The sequence below is a fragment of the Mesoplodon mirus genome (assembly GCF_964341445.2).
Source record: "Mesoplodon mirus genome assembly, chromosome: 3".
NCBI lineage: Eukaryota > Metazoa > Chordata > Mammalia > Artiodactyla > Ziphiidae > Mesoplodon > Mesoplodon mirus.
Genome location: NC_138978.1, coordinates 57,723,910 through 57,746,458, shown reverse-complemented (window position 1 = coordinate 57,746,458; position 22,549 = coordinate 57,723,910). Strand labels below are relative to the sequence as shown.

Sequence of the window (22,549 nt, the reverse complement as noted above, 5' to 3'; positions counted from 1 at the left end):
TTATTCATGTCCTTTATATATGTATGTGTGATGATACACATATGTATATGTTTCTCACAGAAGGTAATAGTAATGAATGTTTTATTAATGTTCATTTTTGAGAGTACTCATTTAAGAATGAAATGATCTTATGGCATTTCTCATTTTATTCAACCCAAAGAACTTCTCACCTCCATCCATGTATCTTCTGGGTTCAGTATTCCCCAATATATCCCTTTTATGTCTGTAAAAATTCTTTAGCTAATTCTTTATTAATCTTTTGAGAGAGCAGCTTTTGACACCATAAACATGTTGCCCAATAACTGGTTAAGGTTTTGGCTAGTTTTATCATGAAGAATAACAAGATTAATCATTTATTTAGTTGCTTTCACGTGGTGACCATATTTCTCCATGCAGTGGAGTGATAATCCCACTTACCCATGCTGTGATGGTGAATTATTATGTGACCTCTGTCAATGTTGAACATGAAAAAGCATAGGCTTGAATGAAAGGGAGAATGCAAAAGGATATAGGAGATTCTTCTCCCTTCTTTGCTTATTCCCTTACATGGAATGGAAAAGGTATCATTTTAGATTTCTCAATTTGTACCTAAAGAGTCACATGGGATGTGAATTTGGCCATTGCCTTTCATCAAAGGATTTCTAAGCATCTCATAAGCATATTCCATAATCCTCTAAACACTGTTTGTGTAGTCGTAGCTGGCAATATTATTGTCTCCATTATAGAGAGAAGTAAATGGAAGCACTGATATACTAAGTGATATTTTTATCTTCCATTCAGAAATTTACCACTGGTTTACAGGCCAGTATTATTTATCACCTTTATGAAGCTTAGTGAGATTATGTGATTTGCCCAACCTTAGGGGGAAAATTTGGCATAACATCAAGGCTCCTGAGTCTTATATGCCTTACTAATTTTATCTCCTCCCCACACACATACACTCTTACCTTCAGCTCTATTGAAAATCATATTTAATCCAATGTTTTAAAAGTCCTGTAAGGGACGAGGGGTTACTGTTAGTCATGATTGTGGTTACTTATGTGAGAGAAAGGAGGGGTGAACAAGATGGGACAAATGGAGGGTTTTGGGGGAGAGCTGGCAAACTTCTATTTCTTGATCCTGGGTGATGGTTACAAGGGTGGTTGCCTTATAATAATCCATTAAGCAATATATTTTTTAATGTAAAAAAAAAAGTCCTGTAAGGGAACCTCAAATCATGTTGCTTCATGAGTCTTTGAGGTGTTATTCCTGGTTCTTAATTAGGAATCAAATGATAGCTTATTTTTTCTAGAATAGTTTTTTTAAATATTGTAACTGCTGTTAGTAATGTTACATACTAAAACTCATGCACTTGTTCTGTTCTGATGAGTTAGAGAATCCTATTCAGTATACTACCATGTGGTAAGCTAAATAAAATAGTGGAAGATGGTGTTAGAGAGTAATATGGCTAATTCTACATGGTTGCTTTCTTTTCTTTTCCTGTTGATATAAAACTACATATCTTTATCTTTCTTAAATTCTCACCAGCAGTAATGCTGGTAGCAACCAGAATTTTGATCCCAGTGAACCTAAACCTAGTACACCTAAGTGTACTAGGGGTACTGTAGTATTCAAATTGTGGGCATTGGTGTAAATTTGGGTAAAGTTGAAAGTGAGAAGTAATCTGTAGAGCAGCGGTCCCCAACCTTTTTGGCACCAGGAACCGGTTTCGTGGAAGACAGTTTTTCCACGGACCAGGGTGGGGGTGTGGGGGGGTGATATGATGGTTCAGGCAGTAATGCAAGCAATGGGGAGTGGCCGATGAAGCTTCACTCACTCGCCCGCCACTGCCCACTGTGCAGCCCAGTTCCTAACAGGCCGCAGACTGGTACCGGTCCACGGCCTGGGGGTTGGAGACCTCTGCCATAGAGATTATAAGTTTACCCATAAGAGGGAGGTAATTAGAATATAATAGGTAGGTGCCCATTTAAACTTTATTTATTTATTTTTAATTGTGAAATATACATAGCATAAAATTTACCATTTTAACCATTTTAAAGTATACAGTTCTGTGGCACTTAAGTCCAGGTAACCCTTGAGTAAATTGGGGATTTACTCTAGTTATAGTCCACTTATAACTATAGGTAGACTAGTTATAGTCCACCTATAACTTTACAGTCAGCATTCTCTATCCCTGGTACTGCATCCACGGATTCAACCAACTGCAGATTGTGTAGTACTGTAGTATGTATTTCTTGAAAAAAAAAACTCGAGAATAGGTGGACCCTTGCAGTTCAAATTCGTGTTGTTCAGGGGTCAACTGTACATTCACATCGTTGTACAACTATTACCATCATCCAACTCCAAAACTTTTTTCATCTTGCAAAACTGAAATTTCCTATCCATTGAACAGTAATTCCCTATTTACCCCTCCTCCTAGCCCCTGGCAACTACCTTTCTATTTTCTTTTTTTTTCTATAATATATATATACTTTTAATTTTTATTGGAGTATAGTTACTTTACAATGTTGTATTAGTTTATACTGTACAGCAAAGTGAATCAGCTATACGTATACATATATCCCCTCGTTTTTGGATTTCCTTCTCATTTAGGTCACCACAGAGCACTGAGTAGAGTTCCCTGTGCTATACAGTAGGTTCTCATTAGTTATCTATTTTATACTTAGTATCAGTAGTGTATATATTGTCAGTCCCAATCTCCCAATTCATCCCACCCCCCTGCTTCCCCCTTGGTATCCATACATAAATGTCTGTGTCTCTATTTCTGCTTTGTAAATAAGATTGTCTATACCAGTTTATTCAGATTCCACGTATACGCATTAATATACGATATTTGTTTTTCCCTTTCTGACTTACTTCACTCTGTATGACAGTCCCTAGGTCCATCCGTGTCTCTACAAATGACCCAATTTCGTTCCTTTTTATGGCTGAGTAATATTCCACTGTATATATGTACCAATCTTCTTTATCCATTCCTTTGTTGATGGACATTTAGGTTGCTTCCATGTCCTGGCTATTGTAAATAGTACTGCAATGAACACTGGGGTGCATGACTGCTTTAAGCACCTCATTTGAGTGGAATTATATAGTATTTGTCCTTTTTTGCTTGGCTTATTTCACTTAGCACAATGTCTTCAAGGTTTATCCATGTTGTAGCATGTGGACTTTCTTTCCTTTGAAGGCTGAATAATATTCCCTTGTATATGTATGTACCAAATTTATTACTTATTCCTCTGTCCACAGACACTTGCATTGCTTTCACCTTTTGGCTATTGTGAATGGGTGTACAAATATCTGTGTCCCTACTTTCAGTTCTTTTGGGTATATATTCATAAGTGGGATTACTGGATTATATGTTCATTCTAGGTTTAATTTTTTGAGGAACTGCCAAACTATTTCCATAGCAGCTGTACCGTTTTACAGCCCCACCAGCACAAGAGTTCCAGTTTCTCTATCCTGGCCAACACTTATTTTCTGGGTTTTTTTGATAGTAGCCATCCTGATGGTTGTAAAGTGGTATCTTGTGGTTCTGATTTGTGTGTCTGTGGTTCTGATTTGCATTTCCCTAATACTAGCGATGTTGAGCATCGTTTCTTCTGTTTACCAGCCATTTGTATATCTTCTTTGGAGAACTGTCAATCTGAGTTCTTTGCCTATTTGGGGGTGCCCATTTTTTTTAAATCAAGGTAGTAACCACAAGAGCTGCTTATTACTTTACAGAACTATCAGAGATATATCACTTTTAATTGCTAACTAATACTGGTAGGAAATGAGTAAGAACTTTAGGAAAATATTTGTCCCACATATCTAATCAAGTTTTGCCTGTCCTTCCTTTGTGTGTTTCATCCATCTCTTCCTCTCTGTTTCTGTTAACATCATCCTAATCCACTTAGCATCATCTATGCTACAGTTGTTTGTGAGTTTTTTAAAAAGGGTAAAAGCATTTAGTAGGTGCTTAATTTAATAACTGATATCTTGACACTGGGCCCAGTTCTACCAGAATGGTAAGAATAGATGGTCATAAATTCCTCTAGTAGGTTTGTTTTTCTTTACCTCTTTAGCTCCTCCCCCTCAATTCAAAAAGGATTTATTATGAACAGGGTGTAAAATCTGAGTTTCTCTCCCTCAAACTGTGTGATAGGGGGCAAATCACACCAACTGTTCCCTATTGAATGACCTAAGTAATCTCTTAGGTTTCTCCTAGTCTTGTCTAGTAAATGTCTTTATGATTCTTGTAACTGTTACCAGCTTTTGGATATTAGATGCCTGAATTATCTGAGAACCGCGTTACCCACAATAAATCATGTTTTTAGATTCTCACTAAACTGTTAGAGTGAGAGATAACAGTCTAACTCAGATCACTTTCTTATTTACTTTTACATATCTCCTTGGGCTTCTTAGATCAACCCAGGACCTAAAGTGGAAACCTTTTAAATACAAATATTTAGTTTCTCTAAGAATTAGCCATCACTAATAAAGCAAGAATATTTTGAATGGTTAATATCGGGGGTGGGGATGTTTACTTCTAAAAAGTAGTATTGTATCTTAACAGCATTTAAAAACAAAGGCTGAAAAATGCTGTACTGTGTACTTTTAGTTTTTGATTTCTACTTTTGAAGTTTTATAAATACAAAAACATCTCACACACCTGAATAGGGTAATATATATTCCAAAGCTAAATATGAGTACTTTTTTTTGATTAGCTGCCATTTTTGTTCATAACCTCTGTTCTCTTCTTGCTTCATTGAGAATTCACATTAAGTTGATTTCAAGTGGACTTCTAAAAGATATGAGCAATTCTTTAAACCAATTTAGTTAATTTTAAGAAATAATGTTATGTGATAGGCTAATGTAGGTATAATAGCAAAATTAAGTGAACTATTTTAGATAGATTAAATTTTTGTATTTAATATTTATTGCTGAGTAATTTTTATAAATTGTCCATCTCTTCTATTCCTGCTTCTGTCACTTGTTTGAAAGTCAGTAGTCACTTATTTATGAATAGTCATTTTCTAGGGTCTATAAATTTTGTTTGGTTTTCTGTAGTACAACCTTTATAATAAAATTTGTTTGCTTTATGCTCAAATTCTCTAATATTTTAAATAACTTAATTTCTTTTTCTCAGAAATCGAGAAAGTACTTTTAACGTCGCATTTGTCACTAGGAAAACTAGTTTTAATTTATATTGACCTTTTTCTCCTTTGAGCATTTAGTCTGTGTTCAATAAAATGTTGATGACTGCTTTTTAGAAGACATCTGTATGAAATAAAGTATTATAAATATTCAGCTTTCCTTTCTAAGCATTGTCACCAACAGCTGGGCATCCAGTTTAGCAGAACAGATTTTGCACAGAGAGAGCCTGGCATGTTCCTGAATCAGTTTAGTGAAGGAGACAAAAAATAGTTTCTTATGGATTGGGGACTTATAAAGACATAGAGCATCTGTTCCTCAGTTAAGTCATAGTCTGGTAGCACTGAATCATGTTTAAAGCTAGAATAATGTGCAAAACTTTTTCACCTTGCCCATACTTTTATTTTAATAGCTAGTGTATTATTTCTGCAAATAATATACTTTCAACATCTCCATTGAAGGTATGTAAATTATTTTCCTTTTATGTATAATTTTTGTTAGTGGTATTTTAAAACACACAAATATATGAATTTTTTACTAAGATTATTTTATAATATAACTTTAGTGTTTGAATTGTATAATGGTGCATATATATAAAACTACATATATAAAAATCCATTTAAATATTTAATTATGATTTCATCTTGATATATGCTATCAAAAAAAACAGTTTCATCATTGTGAAAATTGCTTTCTTCATAGGTATTCTACTTTAGTTGGTGAAAGTAACTTAGAATCTTTGTTTATATAGATTACTCTTAAATACTTGGCTACTTAAAGCATATTAAATCTAAGATGTCTTTAACTATTTTGTTTGCAGTGTTAAAAGATCACTGAAATTGGATGATCTGTTAAAAGCAAATGTAAGTATTTACTTATGAGTTTGTAATTGTGTAATAAGATTGTGTTTTTAATTTTTTAACAGCTAATTTACCCTTATACTAAATGTAAAAAGTATCAAAAAAAACACCACTGAGACATAATTGTTATTGGTACACCATTTTCTACATATAAAATTTGTAATCTAATATATGGAAATTCCTGGCCAGCTTGAGGTTTTTATTTAAAGGGCAAATTATTTGAAGCCTTAATGAAATAATTTAGTAGAAATTAATTCACTATTTGTAGAAAAAAATGCTCTGCCACTTAAATGCAGATAAATAAAGATGGAACAATGGCAGTGCTTTAATCTGCATTCTCTAATCTGCTAAATTGAAATAAAAGCATTAACATTTTTATATCAAAAAGATAATTACCCCCTCAGCTACGCTGGCATGAATAAACAATTAAATACTAACACTGTAATAAATTTCACTGTAGTTGTCACAATAAGAATAAAATTGTACTGTTGCTATTACTTTTTGTAAATCTCATCATAGCACATTACCAATACCAGCATATCATGACATATGCTAGTTTATTATCTTTTCATTAACAGTATTGGATCTAGATACAAACACTAATACTGGGATACTTATGGCCTTAGTAATCTTAAATGCAAGTAAATTGGTGAGAAAGTAAATTAAAACAAATAGCTAGTCAGTAAATGTGCTCCTACGTGAGATCCCATTTGAGAATGCCATTTCAAGAAATGGGTTTTATATGGAATTTCTCTTCAGAAGACTCACTGATATTTAACAATTTACCATTTTTAAAACTTCCTAGATGGTTTTTTAAAAAATTTAAACAAAGTGGCAAAATACTGCAATGCCACTAAAAAAATCATTAACGGTGTAATTAGCAATTTAGAACACCATTATCCAACTTGTTCTGGACAGAATGCAGCTGTGACTGTAATTTTGCATCTGTTTCCTTGGTCAGAATGGTATTTTGGTAGATGAGTAGTCCAGCTTGAAATGAAATACTGTTCTTTCCTTCCCCAAAACTGTTCTTTGGGAGGTGGTAACATCATTTGAATGGAAGAGAATGGCCATTTAGGAATTCATCCTTTTCATAAAGTACAGTTGTCGTCATGGCAAGCCTTCTATCCATTTTTTCTCCAGATTAGGATGTGTCAAGGTAGCCAGTGACACAGCTAATATCCTGTATTAGAAAAATGTATTGTTATGTTTGGCCCAATTCTGTACCTTTAAACCAGTTGACTTAGCTTGGTACCACATGGCCACCAACTGCTAAATGCAAGTTCCTAGCATCCTAGCCTGGGCCTTCAACATTCCTGTTTTCTAACCTATTTCTAATATTTATTATTATTTCTGATATTTCCAGCTTTTGTATCTTGCCTCATAATTTGTTTGCAGCTCTATCTTAGATCTGACAGCTTAGGCTCTGGTGCTAAGTCTAGGCGTCTCTCTTTAGGTACATTTATGTTTCTATCCATTCCAGTAACAGCTAAGCCCTGAAGCAGCCTGGTTCCCAAGAATCTGCCTACATGCCAGTGATCCCATTGAGGCTGCCTTAGTCCGTGTGAAGGAAAATCAGACATTTACTTATAATTCTAAGAGCACCTAATTGCTGTGAAGCTACAGAGGAACTAGTAGTAACTTTGTGGTCATTTTGCCTTACCCATATGATGCTGAAGGAAGAAGGCTCTGGTGTCCAAGGAAAGGAGATGGCTCTTATATGCCAGTTGGTTGAAGTGGAGCCTGTTCATTCTAAACAACTGTTGTTTCCTCTCCCAGCAATAATTAGAACTACCAAATCCCAGTGTTCCCAATGTGGCTACAGACCTTCATGGAGATTAATGCTCCATGATGTTAGGGCAAGTCTGCAAAAGTAATTTTCCTTATGATTACCCTAATAGGGAAAACAGAGGTATGGATCATTCCCTGTTATCTTCCTTTAATATATATAGAGTATATACTACGAGTACCACTACTTGCTGAACCTCTCAAATTGTTGAGTGATGAAGGTTTTGATTTATCATTACCTGCAACATTGGGGTTGCTGGAGTTATTGCCCTCCAAGCACTGTTTCTAGATGAATTTTCAGAAACAAAGTTGAGTTATTTATTACAGACTGTTGCCAATGGCAGTCCAGATGAATTTATAGGGACAGCTAGCTACCTGGTCACATACCTAGCCAGCTTGACCTAATCTCTTTCAGGCTACTTCAGAGAAGGAATGGGAGAAGCAGATGCTGCAGATTGGGAAGGGAAGGAGCATACTTCCTACCAAGGCCAACTCAATAGGCATGCTGCTAGAAGGAATGCAGTGCAGGTTTGGGGGAGGTTTGCTGATTTGGGCATACATACCCAGTCGAAATACCGTTAGTAGGATACTTCTAAGTCTGATTATTCCCATGGCCTAACCTTATCTCTCTGAGATAAGGCTTTTACTGACTCCTGAAATTAGAAAGAACTTGGGACTTCAGGGCATTAGGAAATATTATAGCTCATATTCTGTAGGCTTACTTATTGATTTGTAGGCGCGTCTGCTCCTTTTTCTCCCCCTCCCTCCCTCTTCTTCCTTCCTTACCTTTTTATTATGGAAATTTTCAAATATACACAAAAGTAGAGACAATAATACAGTGAACTACCATGTAACCATCACCCAGCTTCAAATATTATTAACATTTTGCTTCATCTATTTATATATATATGTACACATATATTAATGTATATATGTGTATATGTATCTGTATATTTTTTCCTGGAATTTTACAAATCCCAGATGTGTTATTTCACCAGAATATTCTTCAGTATGCATTTCTAACAGATAATGACTTCTTTCATAACTATAGTGCCATTATCATACCTTACAAAATAAGAAGTAATTCCTTAATAATATCTTTTTAAAATTATTATTTATTTATTTGGTTGTGCCAGGTCTTAGTTGTGGCTTATGGGCTCCTTAGTTGTGGCATGCAAACTCTTAGTTGCGACACACATGTGGGATCTAGTTCCCCGGCCAGGGATCAAACCCGGGCTCCCTGCATTGGGAGTGCGGAGTCTTTACCACTGCACCAGGCAAGTCCCAATAATATCTTTCACCCAGTTTATGTTCACATTTCTGTAGTTGTTTCAAAATGTCCTTTTACAGTTGGCTTATTAAAATCAGGATCCAAACAAGGTTTACACATTGTAGTGGTTCTTATGAACCTTGAGATTTTTTTCCACCCAACTCCTTTTAAATCTTTTAAAATCTCACTCTTTTTCTTGTAAGTTATTTTTTGGAAAAAACTGAAATATTTTTTCCATATTTCACATTCTAGATTTGGTTGATTGTTTTCTTGTGGTGTCCTTTAAGTGATTTCTCTAATCTTCATATTTCCTATAAAACTTGTAGTTAAAACTAGAGGCTTGATTAGATTCTGGTTCATATTTTGATAAGAATGCCTCATATGTAGTCTGTGTAGTTCCTGTCTCATCACCTCAGGAGGCACAAAATGGTCTTGGTTTCAGGTGTTAGCAGCCTGATCCACCCATAATAAAATTCTCCGTCAGTCTTTCTCCTAATGTTTTTTTTTTTTAATTCATTGATGATTATTTTATAGATTCCTTATTTCACTACAGTTACCAAATATTGATTCCTTTTTTTTTTTTTACCTTTTGATTATGGAGAATGCCCTGCCCATTACCCAGCTTCAGTAATTATCAACACAAGGCTAATCTTGTTTCATTTATATTCCCACGCATACTTCAGTATCCCCATACCAGATGATTTGAAGCAAATCTCAAACATCATCCATATCATCATAAATACTTCAGTAATTATTTCTAAAAGATAGACTTTAAAAAAACTATAATAGTATTATCAGGGCTTCCCTGGTGGCGCAGTGATTGAGAATCTGCCTGCCAGTGCAGGGGACATGGGTTCGAGCCCTGGTCTGGGAAGATCCCACATGCTGCGGAACAACTAGGCCCGTGAGCCACAACTGCTGAGCCTGCGCATCTGGAGCTTGTGCTCCTCAACAAGAGAGACCACAACAGTGAGAGGCCCGCACACCGCAATGAAGAGTGGCCCCCGCTCACCGCAACTAGAGAAAGCCCACACACAGAAACGAAGACCCAACACAGCCATAAACAAACAAACAAACAAACAAACAAACAAAATTTAAAAAAATAGTATTATCATATCTCTCTGAATTAATTCCTTAATCATCAAATGGACATCTTTGTTCAAATTCTCCAATTATCTCATATACTTTTTGACAGGTCAGTTCTCTTTTTTTAATTTTAGCATTTTTTATTGAGATATAATTCATATAATATAAAATTCATAATTTTAAAGTATACACCAGTGGTTTATTATATACTCATTATATTGTACAGCCATCACCACTATCTGATTTTAGAACATTTCCATCACCCCAAAAAGAAATCCATACCTATTAACAGTTAGTCTCAATTTCCTCCTCCCCACCCCCCCAGTCCCTGGCAACTACTGATTTATTTGCTGTCTCTATGGATTTGCCTATTCTGGACATATTATATAAATGGAATCATACAATATGTGACTGGCTTCTTTCATTTAGCATAACATTTTCAGGGTTTATCCATGTTGTCACATGTAACAGTACTTTATTCCTTTTTGTGGCTGAATCATATTCTTTTGTATGGGTATATCACCTTTTGTTTATCCATTCCTCAGCTGAAGGACATTTGGGTTATTTCCACTTTTTGACTATTATGAATAATGTTGTATATAACATTCTTGTACAATGTTTTGTATGAACATGTTTTCAGTTTTCTTGATTACATACCTAGGGGTGGAATTGGTGGGTCATACGGTAATTCTGTCTAACTTTTTGCAAAATTGCCAAACTCTTCTCTACAGCAGCTGTACCATTTTACATTCCCACTATCAGTGTATGAGGGTTCCATTTTCTCCACATCTCATCAACACTTGTTATTTTCTGAATTTTTGATTCTAGCCACCCTACTGGGTGTGAAGTGCTATCTCATTGTGGTTTTAATTTGCATTTCCCTGATGATGTTGAACATCTTCCCGTGTACTTATTGGCCATCTGTATATTTTCTTTGGAGAAATAATCTGTTCACATCTTTTGCCCATTTTTTAATTGGGTTGTCTTTTTACTGTTGAATTGTAAGAATTCTTTATGAATTCTGAATACTGTTACCTTGTCAGATATATGATTTGCACATACTTTCATCGATTCTGTGTGTTGTCTTTTCACTTTCTTGATAGTATCCTTTGATACACAAAAGTTTTAAATTTTGATGAAGTCCAATTTACTTTTTCTTTGGTTGCTTGTGCTTTTGGTGTCATATCTAAGAAACTATGTGCAGTCTATGGTAATGCAAACTTTCACTATGTTTCTTTCTAAGAGTTTTATAGTTTTAGCACTTATGTTACATTAAGACCTTATTGAGTTCATTTTTGTACATGGTATGAGGTTAGGGGCATGTGGATATTCATTTGTCCTAGCACTGTTTGTTGAAAAGCTATTATTTCCCCCATTGAATGGCCTTAGAACCCTTGTTGAAGATCAGTTGACTATAAATTCATGGATTTATTTCTGGACTCTCAAATCTATTCCATTTGGTTGTAGATCTGAACTTATGCCACTAGCATTCTGTGTTGATTACTACAAGTTTTCAAAATAAAAATTTTTAATTACTATAAATTTGAAATTAGGAAGTGTGAGTCCTCCAACTTTGTTGTTCTTTTTCAAGATTGATTCTGTTGTTCCATATGCCTTGCAATTCCCTGTGAATTTTAGGATCACCTTCTCATTTCTGAAAAAGAAAAATTTGTACTTTTGATAGGAATTACACTGAATCTGTCATTTTAAAATTAGTAGTTCTTCTAAACCATGAACACAGGATCTATTTCTGTTTATTATGATTTTCTTTAATTTTTTTCAACAATGTTTTGTAGTTTTCAGTATACAAGTCTTATACTTTGGGGTTATATTTATTCCTCAGTGTTTTATTCTTTTTGGTACTAATGTAAATGTTTTTATAATTTCACTTTAGATCGGTCATTGCTAGTGTATAGATACACAGCTAATTTTTGTATATTGATCATGTATTGTGTAACTTTGCTGAACTCGTGTATTAGCTCTAATACTTTCTTTTAGATTTTTTAGGATATTCTATATATCAGATCATGTCATTTTTCTTTCCCATCGGATGCCTTTTTTTCCTATTCTTGCTTATTGCCCTGGCTAGAACCTCCAGAACAATGTTGAGTAGAGTGGCAAGAACAGATATCATTGCCTTGTTCCTGATCTTAGGGGGAAAGCATCCAGTCTTTTACCATTAAATATGATGTTAGCTGTGAGTTTTTCCTAAATGCCCTCTGTCAGATTGAGACACTTCCCTTCTATTCCTAGTTTGATGATTATTTTTTATTATGAAAGAATTGCATTTTTGTCAAATTCTTTTTTGCATCTATTGAGATGATCGTGTGAGGTTTTTTTCCTTTATTCTATTAATATGATGTATTATACTGATTGGTTTTTGTATATTGAACCAACCTTGCTTTCACAGGATAAATCCCACTTGGTCGCAATATATAAGTCTTATTTTTCTCTGGTTTCAGTTTGCAGGAATGTTGAGGATTTTTGCATCTGTATTCATAAGGGAGATTAGTCTGTACTTTTCTTTTAAGGTATTTGTCTGGTTCTAGTATCAGAGTAATGTGGTCTCATAGAATGCGTTAGGAAGTGTTCCCTGTTTTTGATAGAGTTTGAGAAGAATTGGTGTCAGTTCTTCTTTAAGTGTTGGTAGGATTCACCAGTGAAGCTCTCCAGTCCCACGCTTTTCTTTTTGACAAGTTTTCTGAATTGATCTAATCTCTTTACTTGCTATTGATGCATTCCAATTTTCCATTTCTTCATGATTCAGTCCTGGTAGGCTGTGTATTTTGGGGAATTTGTCCATTTCATCTAGATTATCTAATTTGTTGGCATACAATTGTTCATAGTATCCCCTTATAATACCTTTTATTTCTCCAAAGTCAGTGGTAATATCCACCCCCATTCCTGATTTTAGTAATTTGATTCTCATTTCTTTCTTAGTCTAGATAAAGGTTTGTCAATTTTCTTTTCAAAGAACCAACTTTTAGATTCATTGATCTTCTCTATTTTCTTATTTTCCATTTCATTTCTTTTCTCTTTAATATTAGTATTTATTATTTCTTTCCTTCTGCTTCCTTTGGTTTTAGTTTGCACTTTCTTGTTTCTTAAGGTGGAAGGATAAGTTATTGATTTGAGAGCTTTCTTCTTTCTTAATGTAAGTGTTTAACTTTCTCTCTGAGTACTGCTTTCTCTTCATCCCGTAAGTTTTTACATGTGTTGTGTTTCATTTTCATTCTCCTCAATGTATTTTCTAATTTCCCTTTTGATTGGTTATCTAGGAGTTTGTTAATTTCCATGTATTTTTGTATTTTCCAAATGTCCTTCTTTCTTTAATTTCTGATTTTATTCTGTTGTGATTAGAAAACATTCTTTACATGATCCAAATCTTTTTAAATTTACTGAGATTTGTTTTATGACCTAACATATCTTCTATCCTGGCTAATGTTACGTATGCACTTGAGAAGAATGCGTATTCTGCTTTCATTGGGTGGAGGGTTCGATAGATGTCTGTTAGGTCTTATTGGTATATAGTGTTGTTCAAGTCTTCTGTTTCCTTGCTGATTTTCTGTCTAGTTGGTCTATCCATTGTTGAAAGTGGGACACTGAAGTTTCCAACTATTATGGTTGAATTTTCTATTTCTTCCCTCAATTCTGCCAGTTTTTGCTCCTGGTATTTTGGGGCTGTCTTGTTAGATGTGTATGTGTGTGTATATTTATAATTGTTATATCTTCTTTTTTTCAGTATCAGTAAGTCTTTATTCATTGTGTTTTCTTGGAGAAAAGAAGAGGAAGGGGAAAGGATCAGCATATAGCAGAAGTATATAGCAGAAGTATATAGCAAAAGTATAGCAGAAAGGAAAGAAAGCATCCATTAAAACCATAAACACACACTGGTGATAGATTCACCAAAGCCCAAGGGAGCTCAGTCTTCTCTAGTTCAGGAATGAGAGGAAGGTATCAGGGAAAGAACAAACAGGTTCATGCTATCCTTCCCTCCTCATAAATTCAACAGTTAGCACAAAGCTTTGGTTTCTAGTAGTAAACATGGAGTTACATTTGTCCATCTCCTATTAAACATAAGTTTTGACTTAAATTTTTTGCATCTGCATAAAAGTTCCCGAGTGACTTGGATATATACATTCATCTTCCCTCTCTTGGTTTCCACCCCCTCTTTCTACATGAAAGCCCCCCATTGCTTATCTCAATCCTATAATAGGAGATTAAGTAGGTTTGGTCCATCCATATGCCAGTGTTAAGTGTTTTGCATGAATCTTATCAAGGAATAGTCTTGACTCACAAGGTTTGGCACAAGGGATGACGTATTCCTAACTTCTTCAGGTTTTTTTATACAAATCATTCAGGAGTTATGGAGACACTCAAGAATCTAATGAGTATGTCTGTGTAGTGTAGGAGTCAAGTTTTTAGGACAGAAGATCTGGTCTAAAATAGGAAATAGGGAAAGGAGAACCAAAAAAAAGGATGATCTAAGGCTTTCCCTTTTTTTCAGCTTTATTGAGATATAATTGACCAAAATATAAGATATTTAAAGTGTACAATGTGATGATTTGATGTATATATTGTGAATATATATACACATTGTGTGTGTGTATATACACACACACACACACATTGTGAAAGGATTCCTCCCATCAAATTAATTAATGCATCCACTTCAATTTTTCTTTTTTTCTTTTTCTTTTTTGGTGAGAACGTTTAAGTTCTACCCTTTTAGCAAATTTCAGTTACTGTACGATACAATGTTATCAGTTATAGTTACCATGTTATACATTAGATTCTCAGATGTATTCATCTTATAACTGAAAGTTTATACCCTTTATCAACCTCTTTTTATTTCCCCCATCCCCCAGCCACTAACAACCACTTTTTTACTCTCTGTTTCTGTGAGTTGGACTTTATTTTTTTCCCCTATTAAGTGATACCGTGCAGTGTTTGTCTTTCTGTCTCTGTCTTATTTCACTCAGCATAATGTCCTCCAGATTCATCCATGATGTCACTAATAACAGGATTTCCCACTTTAAGAAGAGTGGCCCTAAGATGGTATTCCAGATCCTTTTGGCTGGTACACAGTCCTCTGAAAGATACTTTGTCTTTTTTGCTTTCAATACAAAAAGAAATTTGTAAACAATTAAAAACCCAGCAGAACATTTAGAAAGATCAATACATTATATTTACATAGTCTGAGTGACCTAACAGTCACCAAATCAGCAACTGTCCAGCTTTATAAATCTAAGACAAATAAAATGTTTAAATGGAAAATTAGCACATGAAAAAATGTTCAACATCATTAGTCATTGGAAATACAAATTAAAACCACAAAGGAATACCATTCCCACTCACTTGAATAGCTAAATAAGAACAACAAAACAATGGCTTTAAAAATCAACACTGGAATGTCTAAAACAACCTAAAGGTTGGTGAGGATGTGCAGCATTTGGAACTCTCATTTACTGATGGTAATTTAAGATGATACAAACACTTTAGAGAACTATTTAGCCTTTATTTTATATATAGAAAATAAATCTATATCCATCTTATAGTCTGGCAATTCCATTCCTGGGCTTCCCAAATAAATAAAATCATATATCTACAAAAGACATGTACAAAAATATTCTTTAGCACCTTAATTCATAATAGCCCCAAACTGGAAATAACCCAAATGGCCTTCGACAGGAGATTAGAAAAACAAATTCTGGTACATTTATACAAAGGAATAGTAAAATTAAAAGGAACACGATCTTACCACTCACAACAACATAGATGATCTCAAGAACACATTGGAAAGAAGAAGCCAAACACAAGAGATGTAATTTATATGAAGTTCAAGAATAGGCAAAAATAGCTATGGTTATAGGAATTAGAAAGTGGTTGCTTCTGGGCTGCAGAGCGGGAATTGAGTGGAAATGGGTACAAGGGAATCTTCTGGGATGACAGAAATGTTCTTCATCTTTGGTGGTGGTCGCATCAGTGTATTACAGTTATCAGAACTCAGCAAGCCAGACAACTTAAGATCTGTGCATTTTATTGTAAGTAAATCATACTTCAATAAACAAAAATATATTTGAGGTAGGATTCACTTTCTATTCTGAAAAACTAGGAGGACATATGAAGGAATGATAATAGCCATGAAAATATATCTTTTAAAACTTATTGAAGACTACAGTGCAAGAGAGTAACAAAATGGTCATGTCTTTAATATTAAAATTAATATTTTAATGTCTTAAAATTGTGGAACAGTAGTGAGCACAAATAGAAACACCAGTGTATCAACTTTTTAGCCAATGTTTTATCTTTCCTGTTAAAACATTTTTATCAAAGTAAAATTTATAGATTGTGAAATTCACAGATCTTGAGTGTACAGTTCAATGAGTTTTAACAAATGTATATCCCTGGGTATCAAACACCCAATCAAGAAATAGAACATTGTCATCAGCACAGATCTAATAATATTGGTTATATCCTTTCCTTGCTGTCCCTGTAAGATCACTGGGTAAGTGCAAAATGCTTTTGTTCTCCATAACTTCCATTAGAAATAACAAAACCTAAACATTATTAGAGTCATTAAGGGTGATAATTGTGGCAACTGATAAAAAGTTAGTTGATATTTAGGACTCTTCTAGGAACCCTAGGCCCAAATCGTGAAAAATCCCTGAGACAGCTAGTATTTAAAGTTTTCTAATGTAAATTCTATAATAAGTACTAGTGATGTATAATACTGCCTTAGGTGAAACATTCCAATAACCTAATTAACCAGTATAAGATTATAAAGAATTGTCTCCCTTTAGCTACCCTAATTTTTCTTTTGCTTCTGGTTGTCCAAATACCTACAGTATCTGTATTTTTAAATATTTCAGTGATAGCATAGTCTAGTAGTTCATAATAATAATAGCAGATCCATTATATCCCACATTTCATCCTGAAAGAACCCTTAGTTAGTACTTTCTAGACTGTTTATAATAGGTAAAAATCAATAAAATACAGGCACCTTTTTGGTAGAATATGCTTTAAACAAGGTGATGAAGCAAGCTACAATTTGTGAAAGATATTGAAGGAGAATGTCATATATATTTGAAATTATGGAGAGAACATTCATTTCTTTTTTTCTGGGCAGAAAAATCAATGCCCAAATTTTAGTTTTGCTAATGTACAAGGTTTGACCTTACAAAAAGTACAGTGACATTTGGACTGATCCTAGACAGAATCTTTTTTTTTTTTTTTTAGTGTGGTGGTAAACATCTTTGTCAATAAATATTACAAGCAGTTGTAAATTATTATAGAAAGTAGTTGTGACTTATCTGATTTCTATATCCTTATATTTTGTTTGCATCCTGAATTCTTTCCCTTCTCTAGCCAAATCTGTTCTTCTCACTTTTTCTACCTCTATTTTTCTCAAGGGCCTGGTAGGTAGCAATCATCATTGCTGAATGGGAAGACTTCCAGACTTCTCAATTAGTAGCTCAGTCTTCTCTCAAATCCCAGTCTTCTTAACTCTTCCTTTTGTAGGAGACTAATGAGAAGATCAAGTCCTTCAACGTTTGGGCGTTGGCAGAATGGAAATTCTTAGGATTCTAGGATCACTTTTAAGCATCTTCAGAGTTTAAAAATTAGAGGACCTTGGTTAAACTTTGAGAGAAAAAGAACTTAAAGAAGTAAGACTATGCATTTGTGTATATCAGTAGGCAGACATATAAAAATGCATTATTTACTGAAGAATATTTGTTTAGTGGGATAGTAGGGAAAGGTAGATTTTCTTTTTTCCCTCTAAGTACATTATGATTGTAGACAGATATTTTCCTTTTTAATCAACACAGATCAAAAAAAAAAAGAAAGAAAGCAAAAGAGAAGACAGTATTTTTAAGGTGAGGGGGTATATATATATATATATATATATATATATATATATATATATATATATATATATATACATATACACACACACACACACGTGTGCACACACACACAAAGACTTATTTTACGAAAGCTAGAAAATTGTTTTCAAGGAGAAGTGTATGATCTACAGTTGCAATGTTTAGATATTTGGCAATTGGAAAAGCAATTTTTGGTGAAAATAGGAAAACAGATTGACGTAAATGTACATTAGGGTAGTGACTTTCATTTCTTGTACATACACAGTGAAATATTTCTGGGCAATAAATTCTTAGAAAAGTGGGGTTGGATTAGATAAATGTCATAGTTTATGACTGAATACTTATAAACAGCTGAAAACTCAAGATGGAGAGGTAATAATAACCACCTGTTAAAGAGACTTAAAAAAACCCTTTCACCTTACAAAAAAGATTACTTTAGAGCTATAACTTGATATTATAGTTTGATTTTTTTTTAATATTGGTTACATTTGTGGCTACTGTGGATACATAAAATAAAAAATATTATGCCTTTTTTCCCCCAATACAAAGAAGTATCTATCATTTAAAATCTTACCTGTAAAAAAAAAAAATTGATGCCATAGATTCTGGAACTAATACCAAGATTATTGAAAAAGGTGACCTAGCTGCTATTTCTGCCATGGTGTCTTGAAAATAAAGAATAGGTGACAATAGAGAATTATATAACTATTTCAAGTCAGCAACCAAGCTAAAGTTTAATTCTACAGTGTTGGCAACATATCATGAACCTTCAGACCTTTCCTTTATCCCTAAATCTACCCTGTGCTGTCTGTTTCACCTCTAGATTTCAGGTTTTTCATACCTATTATTTTCACTTAGCTAAGCCTCATCCTTCCTCTTCACAAGAATCCTTCTGTGAGATTACTGCAGCCCACTTTGGTTTTCCCTCTTCTCTGAATTTCTGTAGCAAGCATACTACCTTTAGACCTCTCCTCTGCTGTTTATGAGGCCAGAACAATTTGTTCTCTTCCTATATGCACATTAGTTGGCAAATGCTGGGTGATTAGTAAGCATTATAGAAAATATGTTTATAAAGAATTCAGGGGCTTCCCTGGTGGCGCAGTGGTTGAGAGTCCACCTGCCGATGCAGGGGACACGGGTTCGTGCCCCGGTCCGGGAAGATCCCACATGCTGCAGAGCGGCTGGGCCCATGAGCCATGGCCGCTGAGCCTGCACGTCCGGAGCTTGTGCTCCGCAACGGGAGAGGCCACAACAGTGAGAGGCCCGTGTACTGAAAAAAAAAAAAAAAAAAAAAAAAGAATTCAGAAGAGCAAGCAATTAATAGTGTGATAATGGGTGTTTGGAGGAAGTGGATTGTGAATGAGGCCCCAAACCAAAGAAAGACTAGCTGAGACCCAAATATGCATAACCTAAGTGACTGGAACTACAGGCGTCAGTTAATAATAGATGAACGAACCAGTGAACAAATGAGTATATTCTGAGTAGAGTGGCCTGGCTAATTTTACTGGGCTGTTTCTTTTAAATCATTCATTCGTCATACATTTTTGAGTTCTATAGTACAAGGGTGAAATAATATTTATTTTCAGAAACTTAAATTCTAATGGGGTATACAGAAATGTAATAAATTATTAGAATTTACTAACTCCAGTAAGAGGTATGAACAAGGTCTATGGGAACACAGAGGAGGAACTGCAGAGAAGATTTGTGTAGAATAGATCAAATTCTCAAAGGCCTTAAATGCCACACTCAATTGTTTGAACATTATTTTTGTCTTATCATTAAGATACTGTGTCAGAGCAACTTTGTGAAGGTTAAGGACACCACTAATCCTTCCTAGGATTTCCCTGTAGGTCTTACTAAGAGACACTTCTGAGAGTTTCTCTGGTCTAGGCCCATAATTATACTTCACGTTCAGCTAACAACAAATGTCAGGATGTATTTGGGAGAGTCAGCCATCTCTACTTGTTTGGAAATACCATCTCAGAAGGTAGTAACCATTTAATGTTAAAATTTCATAAAATCAAGTTGAGATGCCCTAATCAGTATGGAGACCAGAAAAATGTACATACCTTGAAATAACAGTGTTCACTTTGAAGATAATAATTGTGTGTATTTAAAATCCGAAAAGAAAGATCAAGGAAAAGAGTATTAGTTTGAATTTTGCGAGTTTTTCAAATGTATTTCCAAAGATCTGTAACTAAACATAAGTATTTTTGTCCCAAATTAATATTTATTTCTAGTCATTTGATTCTTCAAAAATCACAAGGAAGATAAGTGTTACAGCCTATTCTCCAACAACTGGAACCTGTCAAATGAGCCCATTTGCTTCTCCCACAAGCTCTAAAGAACAAGAGAACAAAAATGAACCATCAAGTGGTTAGTTGAAAATTCTTTTCCACTTATTGTGAGATTTTTCTAGTTATTGGTTAAATCAGAATTTTGATTTAATAATATGTGGATCTTGCAGCTGATTTTTCTCTTTTTTCTTAAAGAATTCAACATAGAAAAGACTAGAATATAGGTAACACTTTGGACATAAATGTAAACTTTCTAGGTAAATGTAAACTTTCTAGGCAGTTATTTTAAAATGCTACTGCAGACTTTGTTCCCTTACTATCCCATCCATTAAATAGAAATTATGGCCTGACTGCCTTCAGCCACTATCAATTATAATGGTATAGCCCCTTAGCAAGCTATCCATCATGTGCATAAATTAAAGGGCACATAATTCAGGTAATGCTACACTACAGTTTAAGAGTGATACTTCTGAATGTTATTTTTATCCATGTTGTCCGTTTAGTTTTTTCCACATTTCCTGTGTCTTTATAGCTTGCTTTTATTTATTATATTTCATCCTCTTCCTTTACTATTTTAAATGCATTTGCAAAAGGTTTTTAGAATTTTCCATTAGAGAGTAACCTAATTTTAATATGAAATTCTTTATTTTAAAATATTGTTAGTTTAATTTTGACCACACATATTTCTTGTTCTCTGGTAGCTTATTGCTAAAATATTATTTTAAAAGATATAGAAATCTAGGCGTGTCTCCTTCCTGACTGTCCTCTGTAGTTTGTCTGTGAGAACTGCTGATAGCAATATGTCTTCAGGAAATGCCAAAATTGGGCACTGTGCCCCGCAGTTCAAAGCAACTGCTGTAATGCCAGATGGTCAGTTCAAAGGTATCAGCCTCGGGCTTCCCTGGTGGCGCAGTGGTTGAGAGTCTGCCTACCAATGCAGGGGACACGGGTTCGTGCCCCGGTCCGGGAAGATCCCACATGCTGTGGAGCGGCTGGGCCCGTGAGCCATGGCCGCTGAGCCTGTGCATCCGGAGCCTGTGCTCTGCAACGGGAGAGGCCCCAACAGTGAGAGGCCCGCGTACCGCAAAAAAAACCAAAAAACAAAACAAAGGTATCAGCCTATTTGACTACAAAGGAAAATATGTTGTGTTCTTCTTTTACCCTCTTGACTTCACCTTTGTGTGCCCCACGGAGATCATTGCTTTCAATGATAGGGCAGAAGAATTTAAGAAACTCAACTGCCAAGTGATTTGTGCTTCTGTGGATTCGCACTTCTGTCACCTGGCATGGATCAACACACCCAAGAAACAAGGAGGACTAGGACCCATGAACATTCCCTTGATACCAGACCCCAAGCGCACCATTGCTCAGGAGTATGGGGTCTTAAAGGCCGATGAAGGCATCTCATTCAGGGGCCTTTTTATTATTGATGATAAAGGTATCCTTCAACAGATCACCATAAATGACCTTCCTGTTGGCCGTTCTGTGGATGAGACACTGAGACTAGTTCAGGCTTTCCAGTTTACTGACAAACATGGGAAAGTGTGCCCAGCTGGCTGGAAGCCTGGCAGTGATACCATCAAGCCTGATGTCCAGAAAAGCAAAGAATATTTCTCTAAGCAGAAGTGAGCACTGGGCCATTTTAGGGCCAGGCTGCAGTAGGTGGCCATGAGAACAAAACCTCTTTTGTACTATTGTCATGCTTAAAACACAGGATCTTACACTCAGCCCAGATGTGGTGTGGGACAGGACAGGCATTTCCTGCAGGGGTTGGGGAGGCCAGCCTTTCTTCCTCTGGAGGGAATGGCCTGAGCTGTATTATGGGGCAGGCAAACTGATGTGTATAGTAGTAGGGTATCACTTTTGGTCTTCTGTAGTTTTATTAAACTTGAGCTGAGAAAAAAAAATATATATATATAGAAATCTAGATTTCATAAGTTTAATTTTTAATATTGTAAAAGGTCATGAATCAGTGACATGTCAAGTTTTTATAATATAAAATATTAAGTAGGTTTAAATTTAATAAAATATATTTTAGATATGCTGTGATTAGCCTGATTCATATTTACTATTTAATATTTGAGTGCTAAGCATGTACTAGAAACTACAGAGAAACAAAGAAGTCTCCTCATTTTACCTAATTTGTTGTAATGAAACCTATAATGAGATTTTAAACTTTTGAATGACTTTTATTTTACTTTAATCAGGTGCTTTTTATCTTAAAGCTATCAC

General features: G+C 34.9%; 2 protein-coding genes across 2 annotated transcripts in view; both read left to right on the top strand.

Moving 5' to 3' along the window:
• ITGB3BP (integrin subunit beta 3 binding protein) overlaps positions 1 to 22,549 on the top strand; it is an 86,184-nt gene that overhangs the window by 12,682 nt on the left and 50,953 nt on the right. The window contains exons 2-3 of the mRNA XM_082614906.1: positions 5,951 to 5,993; positions 20,261 to 20,396. Of these exons, the coding sequence (XP_082471032.1) occupies positions 5,951 to 5,993; positions 20,261 to 20,396 (179 nt within the window). The remainder of the gene's footprint in view (positions 1 to 5,950; positions 5,994 to 20,260; positions 20,397 to 22,549) is intronic.
• Positions 21,102 to 22,224, top strand: LOC309800658 (peroxiredoxin-1-like). The gene is made up of 2 exons (XM_082614905.1): positions 21,102 to 21,199; positions 21,429 to 22,224. The coding sequence occupies exons 1-2, from the start codon at positions 21,118 to 21,120 to the stop codon at positions 21,944 to 21,946; spliced, it is 600 nt and encodes a 199-aa protein (XP_082471031.1). The 5' UTR covers positions 21,102 to 21,117; the 3' UTR covers positions 21,947 to 22,224.

Bases quoted from the DNA above. Each gene is read 5' to 3' on its own strand.
- LOC309800658 (XM_082614905.1), top strand. From the start codon at position 21,118: ATGTCTTCAGGAAATGCCAAAATTGGGCACTGTGCCCCGCAGTTCAAA. The intron at 21,200-21,428 runs GTATCAGCCTCG...AACAAAACAAAG, and splicing joins GCCAGATGGTCAGTTCAAAG to GTATCAGCCTATTTGACTAC.